Source organism: Trypanosoma cruzi, genomic scaffold, assembly GCF_000209065.1.
Source record: "Trypanosoma cruzi strain CL Brener 1047053516697 genomic scaffold, whole genome shotgun sequence".
Classification (NCBI taxonomy): domain Eukaryota; phylum Euglenozoa; class Kinetoplastea; order Trypanosomatida; family Trypanosomatidae; genus Trypanosoma; species Trypanosoma cruzi.
This window is the reverse complement of record NW_001849550.1, coordinates 73863-96935: the sequence shown is the minus strand read 5'-3', so window position 1 is coordinate 96935 and position 23073 is coordinate 73863. Positions and strand designations below refer to the sequence as shown.

General features: G+C 47.5%; 11 protein-coding genes across 11 annotated transcripts, besides 24 other annotated features; all 11 read right to left on the bottom strand.

Moving 5' to 3' along the window:
* Positions 1–2987: part of a sequence feature (heterozygous, non-Esmeraldo-like haplotype) that runs on past the window's edge.
* Positions 55–90: a sequence feature (CT-rich).
* Tc00.1047053508153.440 (poly(A) polymerase, putative) lies at positions 100–1860 on the bottom strand (the record flags this gene model as incomplete). The annotated part of the gene is made up of 2 exons (XM_816970.1): positions 100–1297; positions 1601–1860. 2 exons carry the CDS (start codon positions 1858–1860, stop codon positions 100–102), a joined length of 1458 nt encoding a protein of 485 aa, XP_822063.1.
* Positions 1991–2036: a microsatellite.
* Positions 2124–2233: a sequence feature (T-rich).
* Tc00.1047053508153.420 (hypothetical protein, conserved) lies at positions 2279–4303 on the bottom strand (the record flags this gene model as incomplete). Its single annotated transcript, XM_816969.1, has 1 exon — positions 2279–4303. The coding sequence occupies one exon, from the start codon at positions 4301–4303 to the stop codon at positions 2279–2281; it is 2025 nt and encodes a 674-aa protein (XP_822062.1).
* Positions 2988–3618: a sequence feature (areas merged during assembly that could not be assigned to a particular haplotype. This can correspond to areas where the two haplotypes were merged or to regions with more than two copies in the genome that were merged during assembly.).
* Positions 3619–6129: a sequence feature (heterozygous, non-Esmeraldo-like haplotype).
* On the bottom strand, positions 4486–6501 carry Tc00.1047053508153.410 (hypothetical protein, conserved; the record flags this gene model as incomplete). The annotated part of the gene is made up of 1 exon (XM_816968.1): positions 4486–6501. The coding sequence occupies one exon, from the start codon at positions 6499–6501 to the stop codon at positions 4486–4488; it is 2016 nt and encodes a 671-aa protein (XP_822061.1).
* Positions 6130–9218: a sequence feature (haploid, Esmeraldo-like haplotype).
* Positions 6575–6657: a microsatellite.
* Positions 7009–7135: a sequence feature (A-rich).
* Positions 7243–7294: a sequence feature (T-rich).
* Positions 7381–7417: a microsatellite.
* Positions 7430–7454: a microsatellite.
* Tc00.1047053508153.400 (serine/threonine protein kinase, putative) lies at positions 7633–9135 on the bottom strand (the record flags this gene model as incomplete). The annotated part of the gene is made up of 1 exon (XM_816967.1): positions 7633–9135. The coding sequence occupies one exon, from the start codon at positions 9133–9135 to the stop codon at positions 7633–7635; it is 1503 nt and encodes a 500-aa protein (XP_822060.1).
* Positions 9191–9250: a sequence feature (GA-rich).
* Positions 9219–23073: part of a sequence feature (heterozygous, non-Esmeraldo-like haplotype) that runs on past the window's edge.
* Positions 9691–9715: a microsatellite.
* Positions 10034–11068, bottom strand: Tc00.1047053508153.390 (hypothetical protein, conserved; the record flags this gene model as incomplete). Its single annotated transcript, XM_816966.1, has 1 exon — positions 10034–11068. The coding sequence occupies one exon, from the start codon at positions 11066–11068 to the stop codon at positions 10034–10036; it is 1035 nt and encodes a 344-aa protein (XP_822059.1).
* Positions 11139–11162: a microsatellite.
* Positions 11336–11365: a microsatellite.
* Tc00.1047053508153.380 (hypothetical protein, conserved) lies at positions 11850–14588 on the bottom strand (the record flags this gene model as incomplete). The annotated part of the gene is made up of 1 exon (XM_816965.1): positions 11850–14588. The coding sequence occupies one exon, from the start codon at positions 14586–14588 to the stop codon at positions 11850–11852; it is 2739 nt and encodes a 912-aa protein (XP_822058.1).
* Positions 14738–14798: a microsatellite.
* Positions 15702–17528, bottom strand: Tc00.1047053508153.370 (hypothetical protein, conserved; the record flags this gene model as incomplete). The annotated part of the gene is made up of 1 exon (XM_816964.1): positions 15702–17528. The coding sequence occupies one exon, from the start codon at positions 17526–17528 to the stop codon at positions 15702–15704; it is 1827 nt and encodes a 608-aa protein (XP_822057.1).
* Positions 17621–17672: a sequence feature (T-rich).
* Positions 17839–17881: a sequence feature (T-rich).
* Positions 18063–18107: a sequence feature (A-rich).
* On the bottom strand, positions 18208–18420 carry Tc00.1047053508153.364 (hypothetical protein, conserved; the record flags this gene model as incomplete). Its single annotated transcript, XM_817031.1, has 1 exon — positions 18208–18420. One exon carries the CDS (start codon positions 18418–18420, stop codon positions 18208–18210), a length of 213 nt encoding a protein of 70 aa, XP_822124.1.
* Positions 18573–18608: a sequence feature (CT-rich).
* Tc00.1047053508153.360 (hypothetical protein, conserved) lies at positions 18655–19656 on the bottom strand (the record flags this gene model as incomplete). Its single annotated transcript, XM_816963.1, has 1 exon — positions 18655–19656. One exon carries the CDS (start codon positions 19654–19656, stop codon positions 18655–18657), a length of 1002 nt encoding a protein of 333 aa, XP_822056.1.
* On the bottom strand, positions 19894–20565 carry Tc00.1047053508153.350 (hypothetical protein, conserved; the record flags this gene model as incomplete). Its single annotated transcript, XM_816962.1, has 1 exon — positions 19894–20565. The coding sequence occupies one exon, from the start codon at positions 20563–20565 to the stop codon at positions 19894–19896; it is 672 nt and encodes a 223-aa protein (XP_822055.1).
* Positions 20362–20469: a sequence feature (GA-rich).
* Positions 21258–21337: a sequence feature (A-rich).
* On the bottom strand, positions 21606–23063 carry Tc00.1047053508153.340 (6-phospho-1-fructokinase, putative; the record flags this gene model as incomplete). The annotated part of the gene is made up of 1 exon (XM_816960.1): positions 21606–23063. One exon carries the CDS (start codon positions 23061–23063, stop codon positions 21606–21608), a length of 1458 nt encoding a protein of 485 aa, XP_822053.1.

Here is a 23073-nt window from a genome sequence, read left to right as displayed (position 1 = left end):
GAGAACATGGTGTAGGCAATGATGTGGAAAGAAGTCGTTAAAAGAGGCAAAGGGGAAAGAAGAGGAAAAAGAAAGAAACAAAGAAAGAAACAGCAGGGTTTACGCCTTTAGAATAGGAAGAAGATCTGCAGCGGACACTAGCGCAAACCATGGCTCGTGCATGGTGCGCTCGTCACGCTCAAATCCCCGCACACTCTTCGTCGCATTGCACTCCTCCAACACAGCATACCTTAGCTCATCAAACGCCTCAAAAAACATATTCTTCTGTGGAAAACGCCTACCAACTTTCTCTTTTATCCCCACGATAAAACAACTACCTTTAAGAAAACGGCCGGATTTTGGTGCAGACCTTGGTGGACCATCATTCAGCTTTTGGGGATATGGACGAGCGTCCACAATACGCTCCAGTGCATAAAGTAAAATCCGAAGTTTACTCAGCACGTAGGAGCTCCATACGGAAAGAACCGCCTCCAATTTTTCTTCATTTTCTTCCTCGCAAGTAACATGTACCACAAAAAAAGTGGAATAATCATCCAAAATGTGATAAGGCTCCCATATCGCCTCTAGGGGCGTCTCTAGGTTGGACAGGAGACGATAAGCGTATGTTAACTCCGCGTAAAACACCTCCAAACTGCAGCGACCGACGTTGCGAGCGTCGTTGACATAAGGGTATGCGGGATTTATAACAGGCAACAAATCGTCACGACACGCGTCACGCCGCGGATCCCAGGAGTCTGGAAGACCTGGAATACGGCCCCGAGACTCTAAAGATGTGGTAATATAGACTGGAGAAATACGATCATGGCGGCTCAGCCATTGAGTATAAAACAAGAAAAAAAAGCGCAAAAGGACGTTGGGATGAGACGCAGGCATGACCTGACAAATCCGAGCCACCATGATGGCAAGAACCACGCCACTTGGATAACAATAAAGATTTCCATAGACCTTTCGCCGCATAGCCCATAACTTCACGGACTTAAGTACCGTCGTGAAGACGTCATACGCCACCGGTAGACGCCGCTTTACTTCCAAGACCGTGCGTAAACCATTTACACTGTGGCGGGTGTCGCGGGCGACCTGAAGAAGGAAAGAATCATCTAATAATTGCTCTGTCGTGGGGGGAGCGGCCAGAGCCGCTGAAACAAACACGACATCCACCGAAGTACCACTGTAACTGAACTTCACCACAGGAACCCTGGCAGGAACCAAAACCACGTTCCCCACGACAGGCTGCAGCAGCGGAGGGAACTCGCGAAAAAACACCTCCGCCGTTACCTTAAAAGAACAAAACAGCACACTACCGGAAAAAACACGGCATTTGGAGATGCACACGGAGTGGACAGTGTGTAAAAAAAAAAATAATTCAAGACAGTGCGAGCGTTTTCAATTGAAAACGACCGGCACGGAATATAAAAAGAAAAAAGGAAAGAAAAGCAGATTTTTTTTTTTTTTGAGTTGTTCAAACACTGATAAATAGAAAATAAATAAAAAGAGAGAGGGCGAGAGAGGCGGTAGCTTTACAAGAGAAGGGAAGTGTGATGTGGAACGCGTTAAAACAAGTGAGGGGATTAGAGAGGGGTTGGAAAATGACTCACCATACATATCGAGATCGCTATCTGCAACGGAGGCACCCAAACCGCAAGAACCGAACGGGTAGGCTCGCACCCACCGCTCTTCCGGCTCTGCGGTTATTTGGTCCACCAGACGGTGGGCGGTCAACTCAATAAGGTCGATCGCCTCCCTCACTCTGTCAGCAACCACAGTCGCCATCGTCTCGCACAGCCTTTTGGACTCCGCCAAGTCACGTGGCTGTGCCGGGGGAACCTCAAGCGGCTTGGTCGGCCCGTACAGCAACTCCATCATCCTTAACCCTAACTAAAAATAAAAAAAAATTAGCAAAACAACTTTTGCCAATCAACCAAAAAAGAAGTCAAGTATCACTAAAAAATAATGAATAAGAAGTTAGTTTCATCGCACACGGGAGAAACAAATATATTTATATTCAACTTTATATATATATATGTGTATACACATATTCTTTTACTTTGAATTTCGTCCCTCAGAGCCTTCCAAACCTCTAGAGGCGCAGAGAGCGCCTAGCACAAGAATAAAACCCGTGTTTCAAGCACAAACGCCAACAATACAGACACACACAAAAAAAAAAAAAAAAAAATCGTCCCACAAAACAAACAAGCAACAATAAAAACAAAACAAAAAAAAAACGAAGAAACAATCCTTCGGACTTCTTCCAAGAATTTCTTCAAATTTCATCTGCCGCTCAAAATTTTTTTGGGTGACCACTGGTAAAAATAGGTGTTACATTAGAATTTCCCAAAACCCTCATCACATCCTGGTGCAATACACTGTTCGGGTGGGGAATCACAAAGCGATCACCTGACGACGCCACAATGGACTGCCCATCAACCAGCTCCTCGATCGACGTGATCTCGCTACCAGTGGCATCATACAACGTTTCTACTTTCTTTCCCAGAGAGTTCCACTCCAGCTCACGTTCAATTGTGTTTACAACTGCGCGTATCGTCTTGTGAATAGGGCGAAGAGTTACCGTACGGAATGGAAAAGGATCATAATGGCAATCACCATACTCCCCGTTTGAAAAGACCCGCACAGAAATGGGTTTTGCAATGCCTTTTTCTGAAGCTCTTTGTCGACCTTTATGGGCGCTGAGGGTGTAAGATGATTTTGGGAGTTGTGATGGCAAGGGCAAAGAATTTGTTTCCTTCACAGGTGCCTGTTGAGGCTCCAAATTTATATTATGAACCGCAAGGGCGTCTGCCGCGGTTGGGGCTGAAGTGGGTCGAGAATGTCTTCCAACTGCAAGGGTTCCCGTTGCTTTTAGTACCGTTGTTGGCGTCGTGTTGTTCAATTTGGTTTTTGCTACGGGCTCCGGAGTGTAAGCATGGCCGGGCGTCACCAAAAAAGACATCCCGTTCCGAATGGCATCAAATTCCATAATCTCTACTCCTTCTCTGGTAAACAGTCGTTTTGCCGTTTGGCCCAGGGGTCTCCAGTTCAGCTTATCCGTTAACATCGAAAGCACCGGCTCCAGTTTGCTCATGCCTTTTGGGAAGGCAACCAAATTAAACTTCAATTTTTTTTGCTGTGGAAGCACGCCTGCCACCATACACTGTTTGCCGTCAACTCTCGGAATCTTTGTATTTTTGTCGCTAGTGGAAAATCGTGCTCTGTAGCCTGCAGGGCACCTTGTCGGTATTGCACTGTCACTATTGCCGTTTGCCAAGAAGCCCTTCCATTTTTTTGAAGGCTTGTATGTGATGGGATCTACGCGAGGGGTCTTCAGAAGATTGTCCCGCTCACCCCGACCAATCAGTGGCACTGCAGCTGGCGCGTCAAAATCTATTGGGCTTCCCAATCCTTCCCTTGCAGATACTTTTCGTCGTTGTCGTTCTGAAAGCACTTCCTTCACAAGACCGATGCTTTGATCCGTCTTTGCGTGAGAACCTAATGTCTCAGAATCCATTCGCATCACATAAGACGCGGACGGAGCCCCATTTGAAACAAATAAGAAATTCGTCTTTGGTTGCTCTCTGAAAGTTTCCTCCCCTGCATTGCTGTCCTTTCTCTCTACCGATGGCACCAAAGTCGTTGTCGCCTTCGTAACATCAAGAGTAGCCGTAGTAGTAGTAGTATCAGTAGGAATGGTTGGCGGTTTACTTGGCTTCGAATTCTCCAGCATTGCTTTGGGTTTGCGGGAAGGTATATTAATGTTGCTCCATGAGGGTTGTAGAAGAGCCTCGGGCTTCGCTGGTGGCACAAACTCCGGTACATGCAGATCTTCCGCGTCAAAGTAGACCGCCTTGTGTGACACCTTTGGTGCAGAACTTTTCTTCGGCCTTGACTTTTTCCCCAGTAAGAGACATTCAGTCAAAAATACTTTTGAGGCGCCATCGGCAAAAACAATTTCTACAGCCGATTTCTCCTGAAACGAGGGCAGGATGCAGGTTATCTTACCTCTCTCCCCCAAATACACCTGTTTCACTGGATCAGGAACAAAAATCCCGTTTTCTGCCACAAGTAGAGCATGTGGATCATCAATTGTTTCTACATAATCCCCAACAGAAATGGTTGTGCCGCCAACTTGTAGACTCGTCGGCACCTCCTCCATTGCCTTCCTTCGTGCAGCTTCAGCTATCTGTGAGGGTGTCATACCATCATCCCTCAAAGCAAGTTCATCAAAGGCTTGCTTCTCTCTTTCCCGCTCCTGACGGAGCAACTCGATCTTTTTTTGAATTTCCTCACGGCGGGCAGCAGCTGAAAGCATCAAATAAACTTCCGCAGTCTAAAAAATATTTCTATCAAGACTTAAAACGCGAAAAAAAAATAATCACGAGGCAAGAGTCATCCCAGAATTCACATACAACAGCAAAAACCACGCAAAACAATCCTGCCAACCCAAATTCTCGTCATCGTCTCATGCAAGCTTTACGCTACACAAAAAAACACCTATTTCCCCAGTGAGCTCTTAAACACTCCATCAGGGGCAGAAGAACCAAACAAATTCTTTGAAAACACGCCACCACTACTACTGTTACCAAAGCTGAAAGGGTTCGACGGTGCAGCGGGCTTGTCAGCTGGAGCCGCGCCGCCACTGCTGTTACCGAAGCTGAAAGGGTTCGACGGTGCAGCGGACTTGTCAGCTGGAGCCGCGCCGCCACTGCTGTTACCAAAGCTGAAAGGGTTCGACGGTGCAGCGGGCTTGTCAGCTGGAGCCGCGCCGCCACTGCTGTTACCGAAGCTGAAAGGGTTCGACGGTGCAGCGGGCTTGTCAGCTGGAGCCGCGCCGCCACTGCTGTTACCAAAGCTGAAAGGGTTCGACGGTGCAGCGGGCTTGTCAGCTGGAGCCGCGCCGCCACTGCTGTTACCGAAGCTGAAAGGGTTCGACGGTGCAGCGGGCTTGTCAGCTGGAGCCGCGCCGCCACTGCTGTTACCGAAGCTGAAAGGGTTCGACGGGGCAACGGGCGCAGAATTGGATCCTGTGCCAGGTGCGGGTTTTGCTGACAGTGACCCAGTGCCCAGAGAAAATGGCTTGGGGGGCGCCGAGGCGATTGAAGGCTTCTTTGGGCCTTCATCATCGCTTCCGGCATTCGGTGCAAAACCATCATCCTCGGGAATCACGGCCGGTGGACCGCTCCTCACAAAGCCACCAGAGCCCGCAGAGTTCCCGCCCTGCACAGTCAACCCATTACTGACAACGACACCAAAGGAATTCGACGGTGCAGCGGACTTGTCAGCTGGAGCCGCGCCGCCACTGCTGTTACCGAAGCTGAAAGGGTTCGACGGGGCAACGGGCGCAGAATTGGATCCTGTGCCAGGTGCGGGTTTTGCTGACAGTGACCCAGTGCCCAGAGAAAATGGCTTGGGGGGCGCCGAGGCGATTGAAGGCTTCTTTGGGCTTTCATCATCGCTTCCGGCATTCGGTGCAAAACCATCATCCTCGGGAATCACGGCCGGTGGACCGCTCCTCACAAAGCCACCAGAGCCCGCAGAGTTCCCTTGATTGGGACCTTGGCCTGAAGGCGGGAGCATTTTCTCCATTGTTTTTTTTTCAATCGAAGTATTAATTTTCTTGTTGCGTGTATCTTGCATAATGTAATTGTCAGTGGACACCCTCTTTGCCGTCGTCTCACCAGAGAAACTTGTGTTTAAAGAGGTCCTGTAGCTGATATTTGAAGATGGAAATGTATTACCACTATCATTAATCGGATGAGCAGATGAGCCGGCAAACCTTTCCAAATGCGACATACGTCCAACCGGAGCCAATACATCTTGTCTTTCACGCTCGCGCTTCAATGCGACGGGGCGACGAGCCAAAATACTTGCCCTGTTCCATGCAGGCGACGAACGAGTGATGAATTCCGGTTGCAGTGACGGGGTTGGTGCGACTGGTAGACTTGTCGGGATACCGCCATTCATATAATAAAAGTTGTATACAATCTGCGGTGTGGACTGCAGTGGTATTGACAGGGACTGTGATGGCATTGGTTGTGAGGGCGGTGACGCATCGGGAAAGGTGGTTTCATGGAGGGTAGTTGGTCGCTCTGGCACAGTGAGACTTGTATCGACGGATTGATAGCCTCGACGTGATGCCTCTACCGCCGATGAGGCGGTATTTGTGGGCACCTCATGAACTGAGGGAGAGCCCTGATGGGGGAGAGATGATGCCCCAACTACCTCGCCGGCAGTGCTCATATTTTGGTTGGTTGGCACACTATTCGAGAGATGCAACAGTCCACTGAATGTCTCCTTTGCAATTCCTGCAATGCGCTTCCAGTACGAGTGTATTCCATTCACCGGCAGACTTCTCGGTGATCGAGAGTGTGTGTTGATGCCGGTGCCGGTGGTGTTCGACGTGTTATGCGGCGATATTAACCGTGGCTCAGTCATTCCTGACGACGGCTCCCGAAAATACGGTGCCCCTCCGCGGCCTCGTCGAATAGTCAAACGTGGCCTTTCACGCATCGTTATCTTTCGTCTTATTATTTTATTCCTTTCCTTTTATTGACTCTAGAAGCAACCTCTCAGTTGCAAGCAAAATAATAATAATAATAATAATAATAATAATAATAATAATAATAATAATAATAATAATAATAATAATAATAATAATAATAATAAATGAAAAAAAGCAATGCAAAATATATACGCACATGCATATATACAATATAATACTACTAACAACGGGGCCTTTCTGCACGGCCGTCTAAGTCCAGAACGGATCGCACCTATCCATTACGACGGACAGACAAACAGACAGATACATCTACACGCATCCCAGCACCTGACTCCTCCCTTACCCCACCCGGCATTTCCACAAAACGGAACGATAGAATTTATCCTCACGTTCATAAGCGCGACAAACTCACACATCCTTCACCTCTCCAGCTTTCACCTTTGGCCGCTCCCCTCCCCTCCTTTTTTTCTTTTCTCTGCCTTTCTCTATATAATATTTATGTATGCATGTATATATTTTTTTATTTTTTTCGTATTTGTCCACCTTTTTTTTTTTCGCCTTTATTATTATTATTATTTATTTTTCTTTGTGTGTGTGTCTTTCAATCGCTTCGGGCGGTGTTTTTTTTTTTTCCTTTTTTTTCCATGCAGAAGACCTCCCAGCACCCGCCCCATGGCCACACACACACACACAGCCGTGGCACGCGGCATTGCTTCTGCAGAAAATTGTGACAATAGGAGGCTCGAAGTAAAAAAAAAAAAAAAAAGGACAAGAAGCAGGGAACGCAAAAGAAAAAAAAAAGGCTAAATAAGAAGGACCCTAAAAACACCGCTAGCCGTGGCAAATCCTCGTACGCTGCAGATAACATTCGGTTTAATGTTACGCTGAATGATAGTAATAATAATAATAATAATAATAATAATATAAAAAAGCCAAACACACACAAACACACACACACACAAAAAAAAAAAAAGAGAGAAAACAAAACATTCTCCGCAATTTTATCCACAGCTCTTTTCCTGTCATTTTGTTTCTCGCTTTTCTTTTTGGAATCGTCTTCCCTCGGCTAGAAAAACAAAAAAAAAAAAAGTGCAAAACTATAAACTCCAAATTATCTAATACAGTAAAACATAACCGCTCTACAATTTCTCCTTTCCCTCGTATACGCATAGTTTCGTAATGGCGTTGGAATGGTGTGCATATTCGGGTCCAACCAACTCATTCAACTCCTGTTGTATTTCCGCATTGGAGAGCCCACTTGTCATCATACGTTGGTTGTACAGCTCCACAGCTTTATTTAGAAGTTCGGCGCCCATCTGTTCCTCAAGAATACCTCGTACAGTTGACGCTGGTACAGATTCTCCAGTGGAAAGCGTGATCATGTCCACCTGAGGTAAACTCGTGGACGGTCCGTCGCCAAACTCCTCAGGGTGTCCACCCAGGTTTGTATTACCGACAATATCCTTCGTCTGCTGCACAATGGCTTTCTTCTGCTCAATGTAATCTCCATCGTCATCCACGTCAAGATGCCCCTCATCCTTTTCCACCTCCTTGGCACATTCCGGTGCTGTTGAATCTTTCTCAGCCTGCTTTGCAAGCATGGCCTTCATATTTTCCCTTTTCATTCCACGTAACATCGCCATCTGCTCGCGTTCACTCATTTGTGGCGGCTTGGGTACTTCCTTCGGCCTATCTTGGATGGGCTTTGGCGTAGTCTTAGGAAGATATGGACGCTTCTCCTCAAATTCTGCTCGGTCCTTCTCTGCTTGCTTCTCAAGATCCACGCTAAAGCTCCTCAAGGACTCCTGTATAAAAGAACTCTCTAAAATCCTGTTTATGCTAGGCCGCTGAACGGGATTTACCTGCAACAGTGCCGCACAAAGACCTCGCATTTCTCCTGGCACCGAGGAGGGAATGGGATCATATTGACCCACAAGAATTTTCTTCAAAAGCTCTTTTAGCGACTTGGCATTGAATGGCCGCTGGAGTGTTAGCAACTCATAGAGAACGACACCAAGTGCCCACACATCGCTTTTATTGTTGTATGGCCTGTTCTGGCATAGCTCTGGGGAAAAGTAGTACGGTGTGCCACACACTGTCTTCGCACAGGCCAAGGTATTCTGCAAGACTGTTGAGATTCCAAAGTCACCCAACTTCACAACATTTCTGGACGTTAAAAATATGTTTGCGGTCTTCATGTCACGATGCAGAATATGATTGTCGTGCAGATACTTCAGCGCCATACATATTTGAAGGAACCAAAACATGACCAATTTCGGTTCAAATGGCCTAAGCGGATCTTGCTTCTTCGCTTCTTTGATGCGGGAATTCAAGTCACCGCCATCAGCGTATTCCATGATAATGAAGATGAGGGTCCCGTCCTCAAAGTGTTCGTGGTAACGAATGATATTTGGGTGGTTAACAGCTGAGAGAATGCGGATCTCATTCTGTACATCTCGTTTTTCCTTTGATGTCATAGAGGCAGACTCAATCGCCTTCACGACATAACGCTTTCCATCAGTTTTCGACCGCACTAACACCGCCTCACCAAAGCTACCTTTACCAATTGATTTCACATTGCGGTACTTGCTCATAAACACCTCTGAGGCCATCGCCTTGGACTCATCTGCCACCTGCGCCATGAGAAATAAAAACAAGCCACCTGATATAGTTTTTTTTAATTTGATTTAATTACGATTTCCTCTCCGTTTTCCTTCCCTTCCTTTTTTTTTTTTTGTTGTTGTTGCGCTTCCTTTCACTGTCAGTGACGATGGCTAGCGGTGCTACCTTTATTTGCACAATTTATTATTACTCTTTGTCTTCTTCTTTTCCTTGATTTCCCTCTTGCTTGTTGCTTTTCCCCGCCTGTATTTCAGACCTCCGTGCTGTCCCGCGTTGTGAATGTTCCCGTCGCCGTTAACTGCGTTGTATCGTTCTTGTTCTTTTCTGACTCCTTTTTTACCGACTTTCCTCGCAAAAATGGCGTGTTGCACACAAACACGTGTGTAGACAAAAAAAAGAAAAAGAGAGAGAAGCAGAAGCATAAATAAATAAATCAATAAAAAGAAGAAGAGCCATCATTGACAGCTGTCAGTAATGAAAGCACCCAGTTGGCAGCGTCACACACACACACACACAAATATATATATATCTAACAGATACAACCATAAATATATACAATAAAGCAGGATAAGTCGAATAAAAAAATAAATAAATAAATAATAATAAGATACCCCACAACAAACGTGTGGGCATACAGCGTAAATTTCATAACATCGAGAGACATTGCGACCCCACCCCTCTTTCATTTATTTCTTTACATGGACAAATTTTTCAAATATGTATAAATACACGCAGCTCATTCCATACAGGACGCTAGATTTTTTTCTTTTTTTTTGCTTCTTCATCGGGGGTATCGCGTTTTCTTCTGTAAACTTCTCTTTTGTTGTTGTTGTTTTGAATTTGTTCTGTTTGACAGCAGAAAAATGGGACTCTGTTCTGGATGTCAAGAGACTCTCCATGTCCCTGCTCCGTGCAGAACTAGTAGAATCGACGAAGACACGACTGTACAACCGATGCTTCAGGAAATGAATTCGGCTTCCAGATCCCGCTTGCTCCCTTAGGAGGGCTCGGAACGTATTCTGGCTTTGGCTTTCGGTTCTTCTTCTTTCCTTTATTTCTCTCTCTCTCCAAAGCATCAGGGTCAATCCAGGTGTTGGGGAAATCCGCAATGCAGCCTTCTTGACCAGATTTGGTCCGTTTAAATGACATAGGTCTCTCCTGTGTAAAAACCGCCACCGCAGCTGGAGATTTGACACGCCCTTTGCGTTTTGGGGACTTCTCTTCCACCGGCTCGTAGTGATATACGGCCGACACGCCAGTGGCGTGGAGTTCGTCTAAAAAGTCGTGGGTAACGCCTGGAGTTTTAAATGGTGAACCCATTGGCTTTGGTTGCGGAACGTTTTTCTCCCGCTTTGCCCTCAAAGCATCCAATTTCTCCATTTCCTGTCGCCAGTTGTCATTATACTTGGGATTGTCCAGAAGCGTTCCAGGGACGCCGTATGTTCCCTTCTTGGTTCGATTAGTCTTGATGTTGGGAAGACTAGACTTGTTCTTGTCAGTCACCTCCGTCACGGCCGCCTTCTTCCGCCGGCGAGACTTCTTATCATTCTCCCCTGGCAGGATAAACGGATACGGTCGATCCTGAAAGCAGCCTGAATAACTGCCTGGGCCATCACTCCACTTCGGATAGGACGGCAAAAGAAACACCTTTTCAGAGATGTTCTTTTTTTTTGATTCCATTGCTTCTCGACGCATGCGTGTGTCGGCATCCTCAAAAGCACCCAAGTCTTTATTGCCGTTCTGTTCAGGAGAGGCAAGTGTCAGGTACTTCTTGTCAAAATACACCTCGGCATTTTGTCCTGTGCCACTGCGGCCTATACTCATTCCCTTGCCGAGGTAGCGCGACGGGATGGTGTCCATTTTGTCGTACGGGTCCGTCCGCTTTGGGTCCCCATCTGTCGAGATAAGCGGGGGATCAGAGAAGAGGCCGCCATATACACTCAACTGCGTCATTGTGGGGCTTTCGCTTCTTGTTCCTGCTCGTTTTGTTTCGTCTTCTTCTCTTCCCCCACTCTCACCCACCTAAAAATAAAAATAAAAATAAAAACGTGGTAAAGTTTCCCCTGTTGTGTTTCTCCGTCTGTGGTACTTTTGGGCGGTAGCAGCAAAAGGAATATTATTACTGTGGCGTGTGCCGCTTCCCCTCGGTGATTCACTCCCGCCAGGAGAAGAAGACGCGCATACACAGAGAAAGAAAAAAAGCAGAAATCAATCAAAGGAATATATATATATATATATATATATATATATGGAAAATAAAGGTCAAAAAGGGAAAGGGATGTGACTGCACCCCACCCCCGCATGAAATGCCACCGCGCGCCAAGTGGCACCAAAATGAGCCACACGTCACAACGTCACCCCGACTCCTTTACCTTCATTTCTTCTTCTTCCATGCATGCGTCGTTATTTGTTCCTTCCTCTGTTTACCCGTAGAAAGAGTCACGTAGTTTAACATCACAAAGACGGTATTCCACCTTCATTCTCTTTGTTCCTTTTGGACAAGAAAAAAGTCATTTACTCTCTCGCACGATGGGCATCACATCAGCAATTTTTTTTTTCTCCCCCCCTTCTTTATGCATTCACTCTCCTTCTCCTTCTCCAGTCTGTGTGTGAGTGTGGCTTTTCTTTCCTTCTCTTACACCCCTTTTCTTTGCCCCTCCTCGTGCTTGGTTTTGTTTTTATTCTCATCAATCGAGCATGTTGTGCGCATTCACCCCACTTCGATGCCATCGCTTCACGCCGAAACATCCGTCCCTTCTACCTTTACATCATTCTCCTCTTCATCCCTTTCGGCTTCCGCCCACCCCACACCGTCCTCCTCGAGGTTCATGCCGCCAAGGATCGCAGTCGAAGTGGTGCCTAGGGGGTCGATTGGCTGCACTGCATCGTCGGTAGCGGGTGGGGCAGCAGACCCGAACTCCGCACGATACGCCTCGAGCCGGGTGCGTATCTCCTCGTCAAGAATCGTCGGCTGGTCAAGCTGTGAGCGCCGAAAATCCTCCAGAATCTCACGGGCCAACTGAACCTCCTGCTCCTGGCGTTGCCGCGCCTCTGCCTGTCGCTGCTCCTCCTCATTCCGCTTCTCCGTTTGAAATTCATCATACACACGCTGCCAAAGTTTGGACTGCCGGTCGTACTCCATAGTATCACGCTGGCCGACCAAAATGAGTCGGCTGATGCTGCCATCATTCACATCCAAGCAGTACGCGCAAACGGTCTTGAGAAACGTCTTTGCAACCGCCATCGCCTGGGACCGTGGCTCTTGTCGGATAAACTCAAATGCCATAGAAAGCCCAGTGGCGAGGGAATGGCGAAGATCCCGCGCCTTCTCTGGAGTGATCGCCTCCTTGTGCGAAACCGCGTAGACAAACGCAGCACAGTGCAAAAGAGCAAGATTATACTGCAGAAGCGGAAGGTTAGGATTTTCCGCTACAACAGTGGTCAGCGCCGCAATGGCCTCCTCATAGCGACTTTCACAAGCCAAACAAAATGCCAATGAGGATGTCTGTAAAGGCGTTCGCTGCGGATCACGTTCAAGGTAGTCAATGGCCTGCTTGAAGCTGTCACTCAGCGTCTTCACATTGGCCATATGCGCTTCATGGTGCCGACGCACGTAGCTACAGTTCGGACGCACTTCTCCAACTCGATCCAATAGGCACTGACAACGATCATAGTCCGCCTCCAACCCAAGACAACAAGCAAGGCCATGCGCCGCCAACACATTGCCATTGTCACGGCGCAAGACAAATGCAAAACGGTCCTTGGCACTGGCCAAAAAACGACGATTGTCTTTGCCGTGCTGCTGGCTGCACCAAAGAAATGCGGCTCCAAAGGCAAGGGCTACTGGAAGAGGTCGGCCCCTCGCAGAACGCAGTGCCGTCATTGCTGCACCAACACGGCCATTTTCAAAGAATATTTCACCAATGGACGCTAACGAGGTGGGATCTTCGGGTAAAACCTGCTGCAGCAAAACAAGCCAGGCAACAGCCTGCTTTAAAAATCCATCATCCTTTGCAAGCACATGTAGACGAATGTAAGGAGGTCGAAAATAACCGTGTTGCTTCACAAGAAATATATAGAGCTGCCGAGCCCTCGTGCGATCTGTTTCCTCTAGCAACAGTGCCAAATTAAAAACCAGTGGTACATAAACCACAGGCAAGTTCGGCTCACCTAAAAAATCGGCCCCAAGTTCACAATCTATTATTCTCTGCAAGGCTTCTGTGTCCCCACCCAGAGCCGCTATATTCGCCATTAGTTTCATTGATACGGGTTCCCCTACCTCTTTTCGAATACGGGCGAGATGCGACATGAGTTTTTTTGTCTCCCCTTTATCTAAACGAGCACACCAGGAAGCAATGGACCAAGAACGGATATCCCCAGGTGCCACAATCTCCGTGAGACGCCGACTATACTCCAATGCCTTCTCGTGTAGACCGTGACGAGAGGCGTAAACTGCCAGCAGCTGCAGCACCTCCTTGTGATTTGGGTGATCCTTGTTAATGCGCAGTAACAACTGCTCCGCTTCGGTTTCTCTTCCCGAGAGCAATAGAAACCGAGCATAGTGAATCCGTGCAGCCAGCAGGTTGGGGAGAACCTGCATTGCCGATTCAAGCAGTAAACGGGCGTTAGAGAGATCTCCAAGAGCAAGGCAAAGCCGGCCTTCCTGATAATCCGCCATGGCACTTTCTTCAACTGTGGCCACACGACGCACCTCCGCGAGCAGACGGCGGATAGGGTTTGCAGATGCCTTTACCCGATCCTGTGTCACGGCGCGGAAGTACACCAGTTCCGCCACCTTAAGCAGAACCGTGGCATTCTCTGGCAGGATACCTCGTAGACGCTGTGCCACTTCAATCACCTTTGGAATTTGGCGACGGTCTAAAAACACCACGAGAAGCACTAATAGGGCCAATTCATCATCTTCATTAACTTCTAGTGCCCGTTCCAGACATCGTTGTGCGTAGTCCAGATGATTCAGGTGGTATGCGCAAAGCCCCATCCCCACACGGACAATAGGAGGGCAGGAGCTGCCAAGTGTTTCCAATACAACGCGATAGTGTGAGAAGCACCTCTTGTAACGTTTCATGTGATAACTTACAGCGGCAAGTCCGAGTCTCGCCAAAACAAAGTAGCGGTCCGCGCGAATCGCCTCCTCAAACTTCACACGTGCCGTCTGAAGACTTGTACCGCTTGCCATTGCGGCCAACCCTTCCAAGTAAAGCAAAACAGGACGGTGCAGCGCGTAAGACACGGTGTCCCTCATGATACTCGCCACCGATCGTTCACCACCCATTGCTGCAATGGAAGCACGCACGCAACGGATAGCAAAAAGATCATGCAACTCCTCTCTGCTGGGTTCATTCGACGTGTCAATGCCGTCAAGAATTAGCTTGGCACGATCAATTTCACCCTGAGAAAAGGCGTCATGTACTTCCTCCAGCGCCACTCGCGCCTGTTGAGAATACACCGCCATGATTTATTAAACCGTGTGTGCGTCCGCAGCAAACAGGCAGCCCTCCCTTACCTTTTTTGTTATTGTTGTTGTTGTTATCCTCACGCACGCCTTTCGCAGAAGACTTCACGACTCAAGGATGGGCAATCGCCGAGTCAGCCCCCCCTCCCAAAAAAAAAAAAAAAAAAAAAAAAAAGCCCCTGCCAAAAAAAAAAAAAAAAAAAAGAGAAAGCCGCAGAGGATTTGCAATATTACTCGTCATCACATTAACTCGCTGTCTTCATGCAAAGACACAATGAGTGGTCGTACTCTTGCGGAATAACAAACCAAACACCGTCCCGAAAAAGAATTCACACCGTTGCTGCCTTTCTTCACAGTCTCGTGATGCGGCAAAACACCCCGACATGTTCATTTTCATGTCCCATCAACATGTCGTCGTCTAATCCCGCTAACTGCTTCACGTCACACCGTCATAATCAACGATGCAAAGAGCAAATCGTCCTTTTTATTAACAAATATTGTTCTCTCCGTTGACTTGGCAAACTCAGAAGACTCAACATCCCATTCACTAGACGCCTCATTCACCCTTTCTTTTCGTCTTGTTGTTCCAATACACTCAAAACTTGGCCAACTGCAGCAGAGATGCATCCTGAACAGCAGTTTCTCCAAATACGATTTACTCACAACTCCAGCAACCACCTGCGTTGTTGCGTGGCGCAAGCTGCGCCGATCCTTCCGGGCATGCACAAAACATGTGTGTCCCATTAGCGAAGCGTATGCCAGCAATAAAGATCCAAGACGTCAGGCGGAAAAACACTCGCCGTCCTTGTCACGATGCTATTACCATTCTCCCTCCACAGTAAAACCATCGTCTACAAATTCACGGCTGCGCTTAAAAAAGAAGCCAAGAGGAACTTACATGCAACTAATAAAAAAGTGAGGCCAACGACAACAACAATTAATAATAATAATAATGCCAAACAAAAAACGGAGAAAAAGCGTGGGAAATTATTTTTCGCCGTTTTGCATGTGAGAACACTAGAAACGCAACGAAGGCACATTACAAGTTATAAAACTCTCTCTCTCGGGTGCCCGTCTCTCTTTTTTGTATCACTCGCTCATCCCTCCCCTCAATTAATCCGTGTTTTTATCACCCCCCACTCGATCCGTGTCAGCGGCGGCCTCCTCATTGCACTCTACCAGCGGTTGCCCAAGTGTCAGCTTGGTCAGTGCGACTTGCCATTCAGCCACCTTTGCAGATATTTGACACGGACACGCCCTCTCTGCTGCAATATAAACCGCACCAACAATAGCCATGTTGCATTTAAAAACGAAGCTGTGATGTGGTGGAAGAGGGGGAAGCAATGACTCCCCCAACTTACTCTGGCTGAGTTGCAGCAGCATCTCCGGGCCAATCTCCACAACAAATGAAGAAGGCAGTCGAGGGATCAGTACGCCGACACCGTCAGAACAAAACCGAAGCTTATCGTTCCTGTACTTCATGTAGGATTCAAAGACCTTGGATCCCACATGCACAACACGGGGTCCCAGTCTCGGGAGAATTTCACAAACCGCCTTATTTGCAAAATAAATCTTCTGCTCACGCGCTGTTTCATTTCGAACAAGCAGCTGGTCGGTTGGAAAAAACTCAGGAAGACCCAAGGCACCCCGCACCTCCTTCTGTAGCGCAGGTGAAACAGACTTAAACGTCTCGCTCTTTTTAGAGGAGGTAGTCGCAGTAGGAGCGGAATACTCCTCAAGGCACTCCATTACAGCAACAAAAAACCCTCCTGTATCCTGAAAGTGCGGCAACACACGTCGGGTGTAGTGTATATTTTGCTCCTGCAATCGCGCTTTGTTGGGAAACATGGTGGCACGGTAAGAAATTCCATTGCTTGCACTCGTTTCAGCAAACACCTGGGCCTCCTGCAATGTATGGAGCCTTGCTTTCAGATCTTTTGTGAGAAGTGACCAATCGTCCAACCCTGGTGCCGCCACAAGACCAGGCACAAGCGAAGTGGGATCCATTAATCGAAAGGCACCCTTAGCCTGGAGAAGGCACTCCGACACAACAGCCTCGTCCTCCACAGGGTTTAGACTGCAGGTAGAGTATACAACAATGCCACCCTTCTTGCAAAGCATCATTCCACGCAACAGTACCCGAATCTGAGTGTTGTGAAGCTCAGCGCCCTGAAAAACATTCCAGCGGGGCCACATATCCATTGACTTTCTTAAAGTACCGTCACCGGAGCACATCACATCGCACAGCACGCGATCAAACTTGCTCTCCGACGGTAATAGAGGAAATTGGGTTGCATCGTAGCTTGTCACAATCAAATGCGAGTGAGCAGCCGCTGAACGGTTCGTCTGATGAAGAAGAACATCAAGCCGCGAGGTGTTAATGTCATTTGCCACCACCACACCATCCTCCATAGAGGGAATAAGAGCTTCCAGAATCTGTGAAGTCTTACTTCCTGGCGCTGCGCACATGTCTAGCACACGGTGGCCTGGACGAACTTGCAGTAACACTGGAGGCAGCATACTTACTGTCTCTTGACGTGTGAGGTAACCACCCTCATTCATTGCAGAAATAACCTTCTTTAATTCCCTCAGTTCTACAGAACGTTTAAGGTCCCCACGAGAGATGGGACACTGCAGTGCGGCACCATCAGGAATAAAAGGGATGGTAGTTATTGGCAAAACACTACTCAGACGGGACTTCAGATACTCAAGAACGGCCTCTGCACTTGAAACGGATGGATGTACACGAAGAGCTACGGGTAGTGCACGGCGAAGGGCCTCCATGAACACTTCCCACTCCGCTTCTTCCACAACGTGCCCCTTGTAATAACTAATAAACGCATCGTTTGTCAAAGTGGAAAGATCACGCGCATCGGCCGCCCAATTGTCCTCCTTACGCCCCCGCTTACGACCACCCTTCCGAAACTGATTGCGACTCATAGACGCTCTCACCCACACCGCCACCTCTTCCTTGTGATTTCTCCCCCACCCGCTCTTGCAACACCACCACGGCAGAAAAATACAACGTTTAGAAAAAAAAAAAAAAAACGTGATTAAAGAAAAAGAAAAAGAAAAAGAAAAAAACAACAACAGGGAAAAATCAATGAGACATGCACAAGAAAAGAAAGGAGAAGGTAATAATCATATGAATACACATATATAAAGAAAGGGAACGTCATAAAAACCGCCGCGCTACGCACGCACACAAAAAAAACGGAAAGAAAAAAAAAGTCAGAATTTGAGTTCAATGAAAGAAAAAAACAAAAAAAAAAAGGAGGCAAAAAAAAAAAAAATTTACCTAATGCAGTTCATGCGGTGTGATTCTGTCTCAGGCTCTTAATTTGCATGTGAATATGTACACCACACACGGGTATCTCACCCCTTGCCACACAAAGTGCGGCAATTTTTCTGCCCTTCGTTTATAAACCATCTATCACACTCACATCTTGCTCCGCTCTCCATATGTATTTTATGTTTTTTTTTTTTTTATTTGCTATTTTTCCTTTTTTTTTTCTTTTTGCAAAACGTTGTCCCTCGTTTAATCTCAATTTTGCTAAATTTTTGCTTTTTTTCATTATTGATTTTGTGTTCTGGTGCCGTTGAGTACCTCCATATTTCCCTACTCCATGTCAAACATAACGTCGGACCTACTGTCATTTGACGCTGGTCTCATCTTCTCCTCCTTCACCGCCTGAGAAACAGCAGGGCGCGGAGCATTGTTGTTGCCGTTGTTGCAGTCAAGGGCCCCCGCGATGTTATGACCATCTTTACTTAGCATGTATGAAACAGTCGGTGTCGTGGAGAACTCCTTGAGGGAGATGCTCTTCTTCATGTCCCCTGCAAGGAATTTCTACTCGGGCAAACTACAATAACAACTAAAAAAAAAAAACTTAGGGTTAAGAAAAAAAAAAGCTGAAGAGGATATGCAGAGGGCACAGTAAAGCGACATACGCACACAGCAATTGCAGAAAAATGCCTCCATGCAAGCAAAAGAAAAAAAAAAAAAGACAGAAAGAAAGAGGTCCAGCCACAATATATGTATATATATAAATATACTCAAAACCCCTCATTCTTCTGCGTAAAGCACGTGGCCCTCAATGCGCACCACACGTAGCGGACGGTTGGGCTCCCTCTCCTTTAATTCCTCCAACCTCTCGCCAGATTGACGTCTAGTGGGGGACTCCACAACGTCATAGGCGCACCTGGAATCGTCCCACACGACACAGTCATCTGAACAAATAGTCCCTCCTTTCGCAGCATGTTGGCGGATGGCTTCCATGATACGTTCATCCACACGTACGCTGTGCAACGGAGCTGCCCGTCCACAAATAGGACACGCCGCCGATGGCAACTCCTCTTCGCCACCAGAAACCCACCTTGGGTTTGCGGTTTCCTCCACAACTTCCCTCCGACGCATTACTGTCTGCTGAGTGGCGCGCACAAAAGTCGCCATGTCAAAGACCTCCTTGTGCCGACACAACGAACCCCTGGCAGGAATCATTATGGCCCCTAAAGAAATGGGATCTCGCAGCGGAAGACGCCAACGCACCGCCATTGGCACGCCGTCACTACTGGCATCGAGAACATCACGAGGTCGTTTGACCAATTCATGGTAGGTGCGAACGTTTTCCGGACGCCACCAGGTTGCAGATAAATCCCTCATAACTTCGGTAATCTTTTCTACATCCCACCGAGACGCGGGAATAGACTTTGTGAGATCATCCAGGCGCTGACGATATTTAACACGTCGCATCGTTGAAAATGCCTCTATCTCACCCATCGCATATGCAAAAAATGACGCCTCCTGAACAGGAGAAACTACACGAATCAGCTCTGAGCGAAGCGACTCTACGTATTTGATAGCATCCTTCACCACAGAAGCATCTAACACCGCCAATCGACGACAGAACGCGCCAAATAACACCGAGCACTGACATAAACCGTGTGTTGAGGGTGTTGGGCGCGCCGACTCATCCTTGAGAACCTTTAAAAGCCGATTATGTACATCCTCCACGACGTTTGCGGTGTCCATGGAACGAATTTCACACAAGAAATCCCGGCCCAACATTCACATATATACCTACTGCGGTGGGAAAGCCAAAAGCAGAAATAAATAAGTGAGACAAGAAAAAGCCATAATTGCCCATGAGAGAAACAAATAAAAAAAGTGGAGTGTATTTGCAATCACCCACAGCATCCAAAAAAAGATATTCGCCTTTTTTTTTTGTCCGTCTGTGTGTGTGTATCCCCCCCTCCAGTCCTTCTCCCCTCTTTGGGATTTCCACGCTTTGCACCCGGCGTGGCTTCACAACAAATTCGACAAAATGTTCCCCAACTGTTCATCAAACCGTGTTGTCGGCAGGGAAAGTTCAAAGGTCGCCAGCACCGCCTTCGCTGCTTTCGTCTCTTCACTTAAAGAAAGGCATCGCTGACGTTTCTCACGCAAACTCGCCGTTTTTCCTGGGAAATCAAGAAAACGATGCGACAGCCGCACCCGCCTGGCTGGGGCCTGCGCTGGAGACGGAACAACCAATTCTGACTTCCCGGCACCCTCCACCCCCAAGAACGGCGTCAATGATGGTGATGATGATGATATTACGTGGCTGCTCTGAACAGGGGCCTCCGTGGCTTTGGAGACCTGCGGGCTGCCAAAAGAAGAGGTTAAAACGGTCGTAGCTTCTGGTACTTTTTGTGGATTTGGCCTCACACTTGACGCCAATGTATTTTCATTATTACCGTCGCTGCAACTGACATCCAATTCACTCGCCGCCGTCTCCTCTTCTTCCTTATCTTCTTCGGCCTCTTCCTCCTCTTCTTCCGTCCCCTCCTTCTCCTCTTCCTCCTCTTCCTCCTCTTCCGCCGAGATCTCCTCCTCCTCCTCTCCGGGTTCGAAGCTGCGGGATAAAGATTCAGCGACTACCTCCTCTTCCTCATCCTCCTCGTCCACGGCAAAATCATTGTCATCTATAAAACTCATGCCAATAATCCCTAAAAACAACCAGTGAGAGCAAAAGTGAAAGGACAAACGCAGTAAACATAATCCCACACACCAGAACTTTAAAAAATTAAAAACAAAAGTATATAAGCGGTATTACCATTGAGAGCAATCACCACAGATGCAGCGTGCCTGACGGAGTTTATACATTAAATCGGCTGCCATCGAATCACCAGCCCAACATATCCAGTTGAGTTCAAAAAAAAAAAAAAAAATGAAAATATTCAAAAATCAATCAGTTAAAGAGATAGTTCCTCACAGACTTTGTCTCTTCGATCGTCTATTCCCACAAGACTCGATTACGACAGCCTTTTTATATGCCTGCAAAAGTCTAATTATGCTAGCTATTATCTTTTAGTGGAATAAATGCATAGACGACACTTTGTCTTCCGTAGCCCTTTCGTCTGGTAACTCCATCCTGAGAAAAGAAGCCATATCGTGAAGAGTTGAAAAAATTCCACTTTAGCTTACCGTGTGTGCCGTTTTTGACAAGGACGCAGAAGAGAGGGCAAGATGTCTTCCATCTAAAGTGCCCTCGACACGCCACAAAACAAAGGGCACAATGAGAACAGGCAGATACATATATCTCAACAAGAAAAAATCAAAGGGAAATTAAAAAGAAAAAAATTGTTAAAATAATCTCCTTTTCCCTCTCTTTGCGACTCCAGTAAAACTTTTTCGTCTTTTTTTTTTATTCTCCTCATTTTTTTTTATCAGTTTGTGTCTTTTCCTTTTGGTTATTTTGGTTTTCCTTCCATTTGGCCGTCCCTTTTTGAATGAAACACCTGCCGTTCCCGCCCGACTTCTTCGCCCACAAAAAACCCCACTGCTTTAATTGCTTTTTTTGCTTCTTGTATACATTTGGTTGCTTCTTGGTATGTTTTCCACTATTTACTTCCTCGAGGGCACCAGGTTCCACTCCCTTTCCCCCTCATTCATTCATTCCGCTTCTCTCTCTCCCCCTTGTGTATATTTCGATTGGGGAAAGCCATTTCCGTATTGAGAATGGACGTTGCGCAACGTTACAGCTTGGAGAGTTGTCCGATCAGGCGCTCACGAACCAGGCTGATGGCCTCCAGTTCACGACGAACTTCAGCTTCTTTGAAGGCACGCACGTCATCCTGCAGGCCAACAGTGATTTCGCGCACTTGGCGCCAGAGCTGGCCGCGGAGATCCAACACACGACGAACCGAGGTTGCCACCTTGATAGGCACGAGAATATAGCTATTGTAACGCAATGCAATAATACAGTTCGTTGCACCAGCCATAGCCTCGTGCATGGCAAGTGTGGAAAGAGTGGCGCAGAAAAGAGCGTCATTTGCCGAGGGCGGACAGGCGCGAATCATGTATGAAGGGTCAATGTATTTCACTGTGCCATTAGGGTAACGCTCTTTATTTTTACGCAGCCATGCTTGTATCCTCTTCGTCAGGACAACGCCAATATCCGTAAGCTTCTTATTGCCCGAGGCATCATGACCACCAGTGCCCCCTTCCCAGTCCTGACCAAAGCCCTCTGCCACAATAATGACACAGCTGCGGGAGGTCTCAAATCGACGTTGGATAAGTGCCATTACGATATCCTCGGAAATAGGATTTTCAGGAACAAGGCAAATATTTGCCTGGGCACTTGCCACAGCTGCTTCTGCTGCAATAAAGCCGCTGTCACGGCCCATGAGCTTCACGACGCCAACACCGTAGTTGAGAGAAATAGCTTCCGCATATGCAGCACGGACAGCCTCAACAGCCTTGTCTACTGCCGTCTCAAAACCAAAAGTGCGGTGTGAGAAACTGAGATCATTGTCAATAGTCTTGGGAATACCGAAAACGGCAAGGTTGGCGCCCCGCCTCTTGGCCTCTTCAGCAATCTTAAGAGCACCACGTTGTGTGCCATCACCACCAACAGTAAAGAGGATGTTAACACCAAGACGTTCCAGGGTGTCAACCATTTCACTGGTGTCTTGGGGACCGCGGCTGCTGCCTAAAATGGTTCCTCCGTAACGGTGAATGCTTGTGACAGATGTACGGTAGAGCTCCATGGCGGTGTGACTTCCCTTCTTTGAGAGACCCCAGTAACCAAATCGGAAGCCAATGACGCGCTTCACGCGGTATGCGTTAACGGCAGTCAGAGTCAAGGAACGAATCACGTCATTCAAGCCGGGGCAAATACCTCCGCATGTGACAATGCCGACAACTGTTTCCGGTGGATTGAAATGAATACGCTGACGGGGTGCAGCAAGCTCACAAAGGAGGGGGCTTATGGAAACGGGAAGTTCCGAGTGCACCCCCTCCTGTGGACGGGGGTCGTGCATGATATGTTCAATCTTGTCGGAAAACTCCTCACGCATCACATGTTTTTTGCTGGGGTTCATGTACTTTCGGCCATGGAGACGCTCCACCTTTAGGTCCTCCTGGGTGACCTCGTTCAGCGGGGCCGCGTGAGAACGGACAACCCTGCTCGTGTCACGAAGGCGGTTTTCCATGATTTGATTA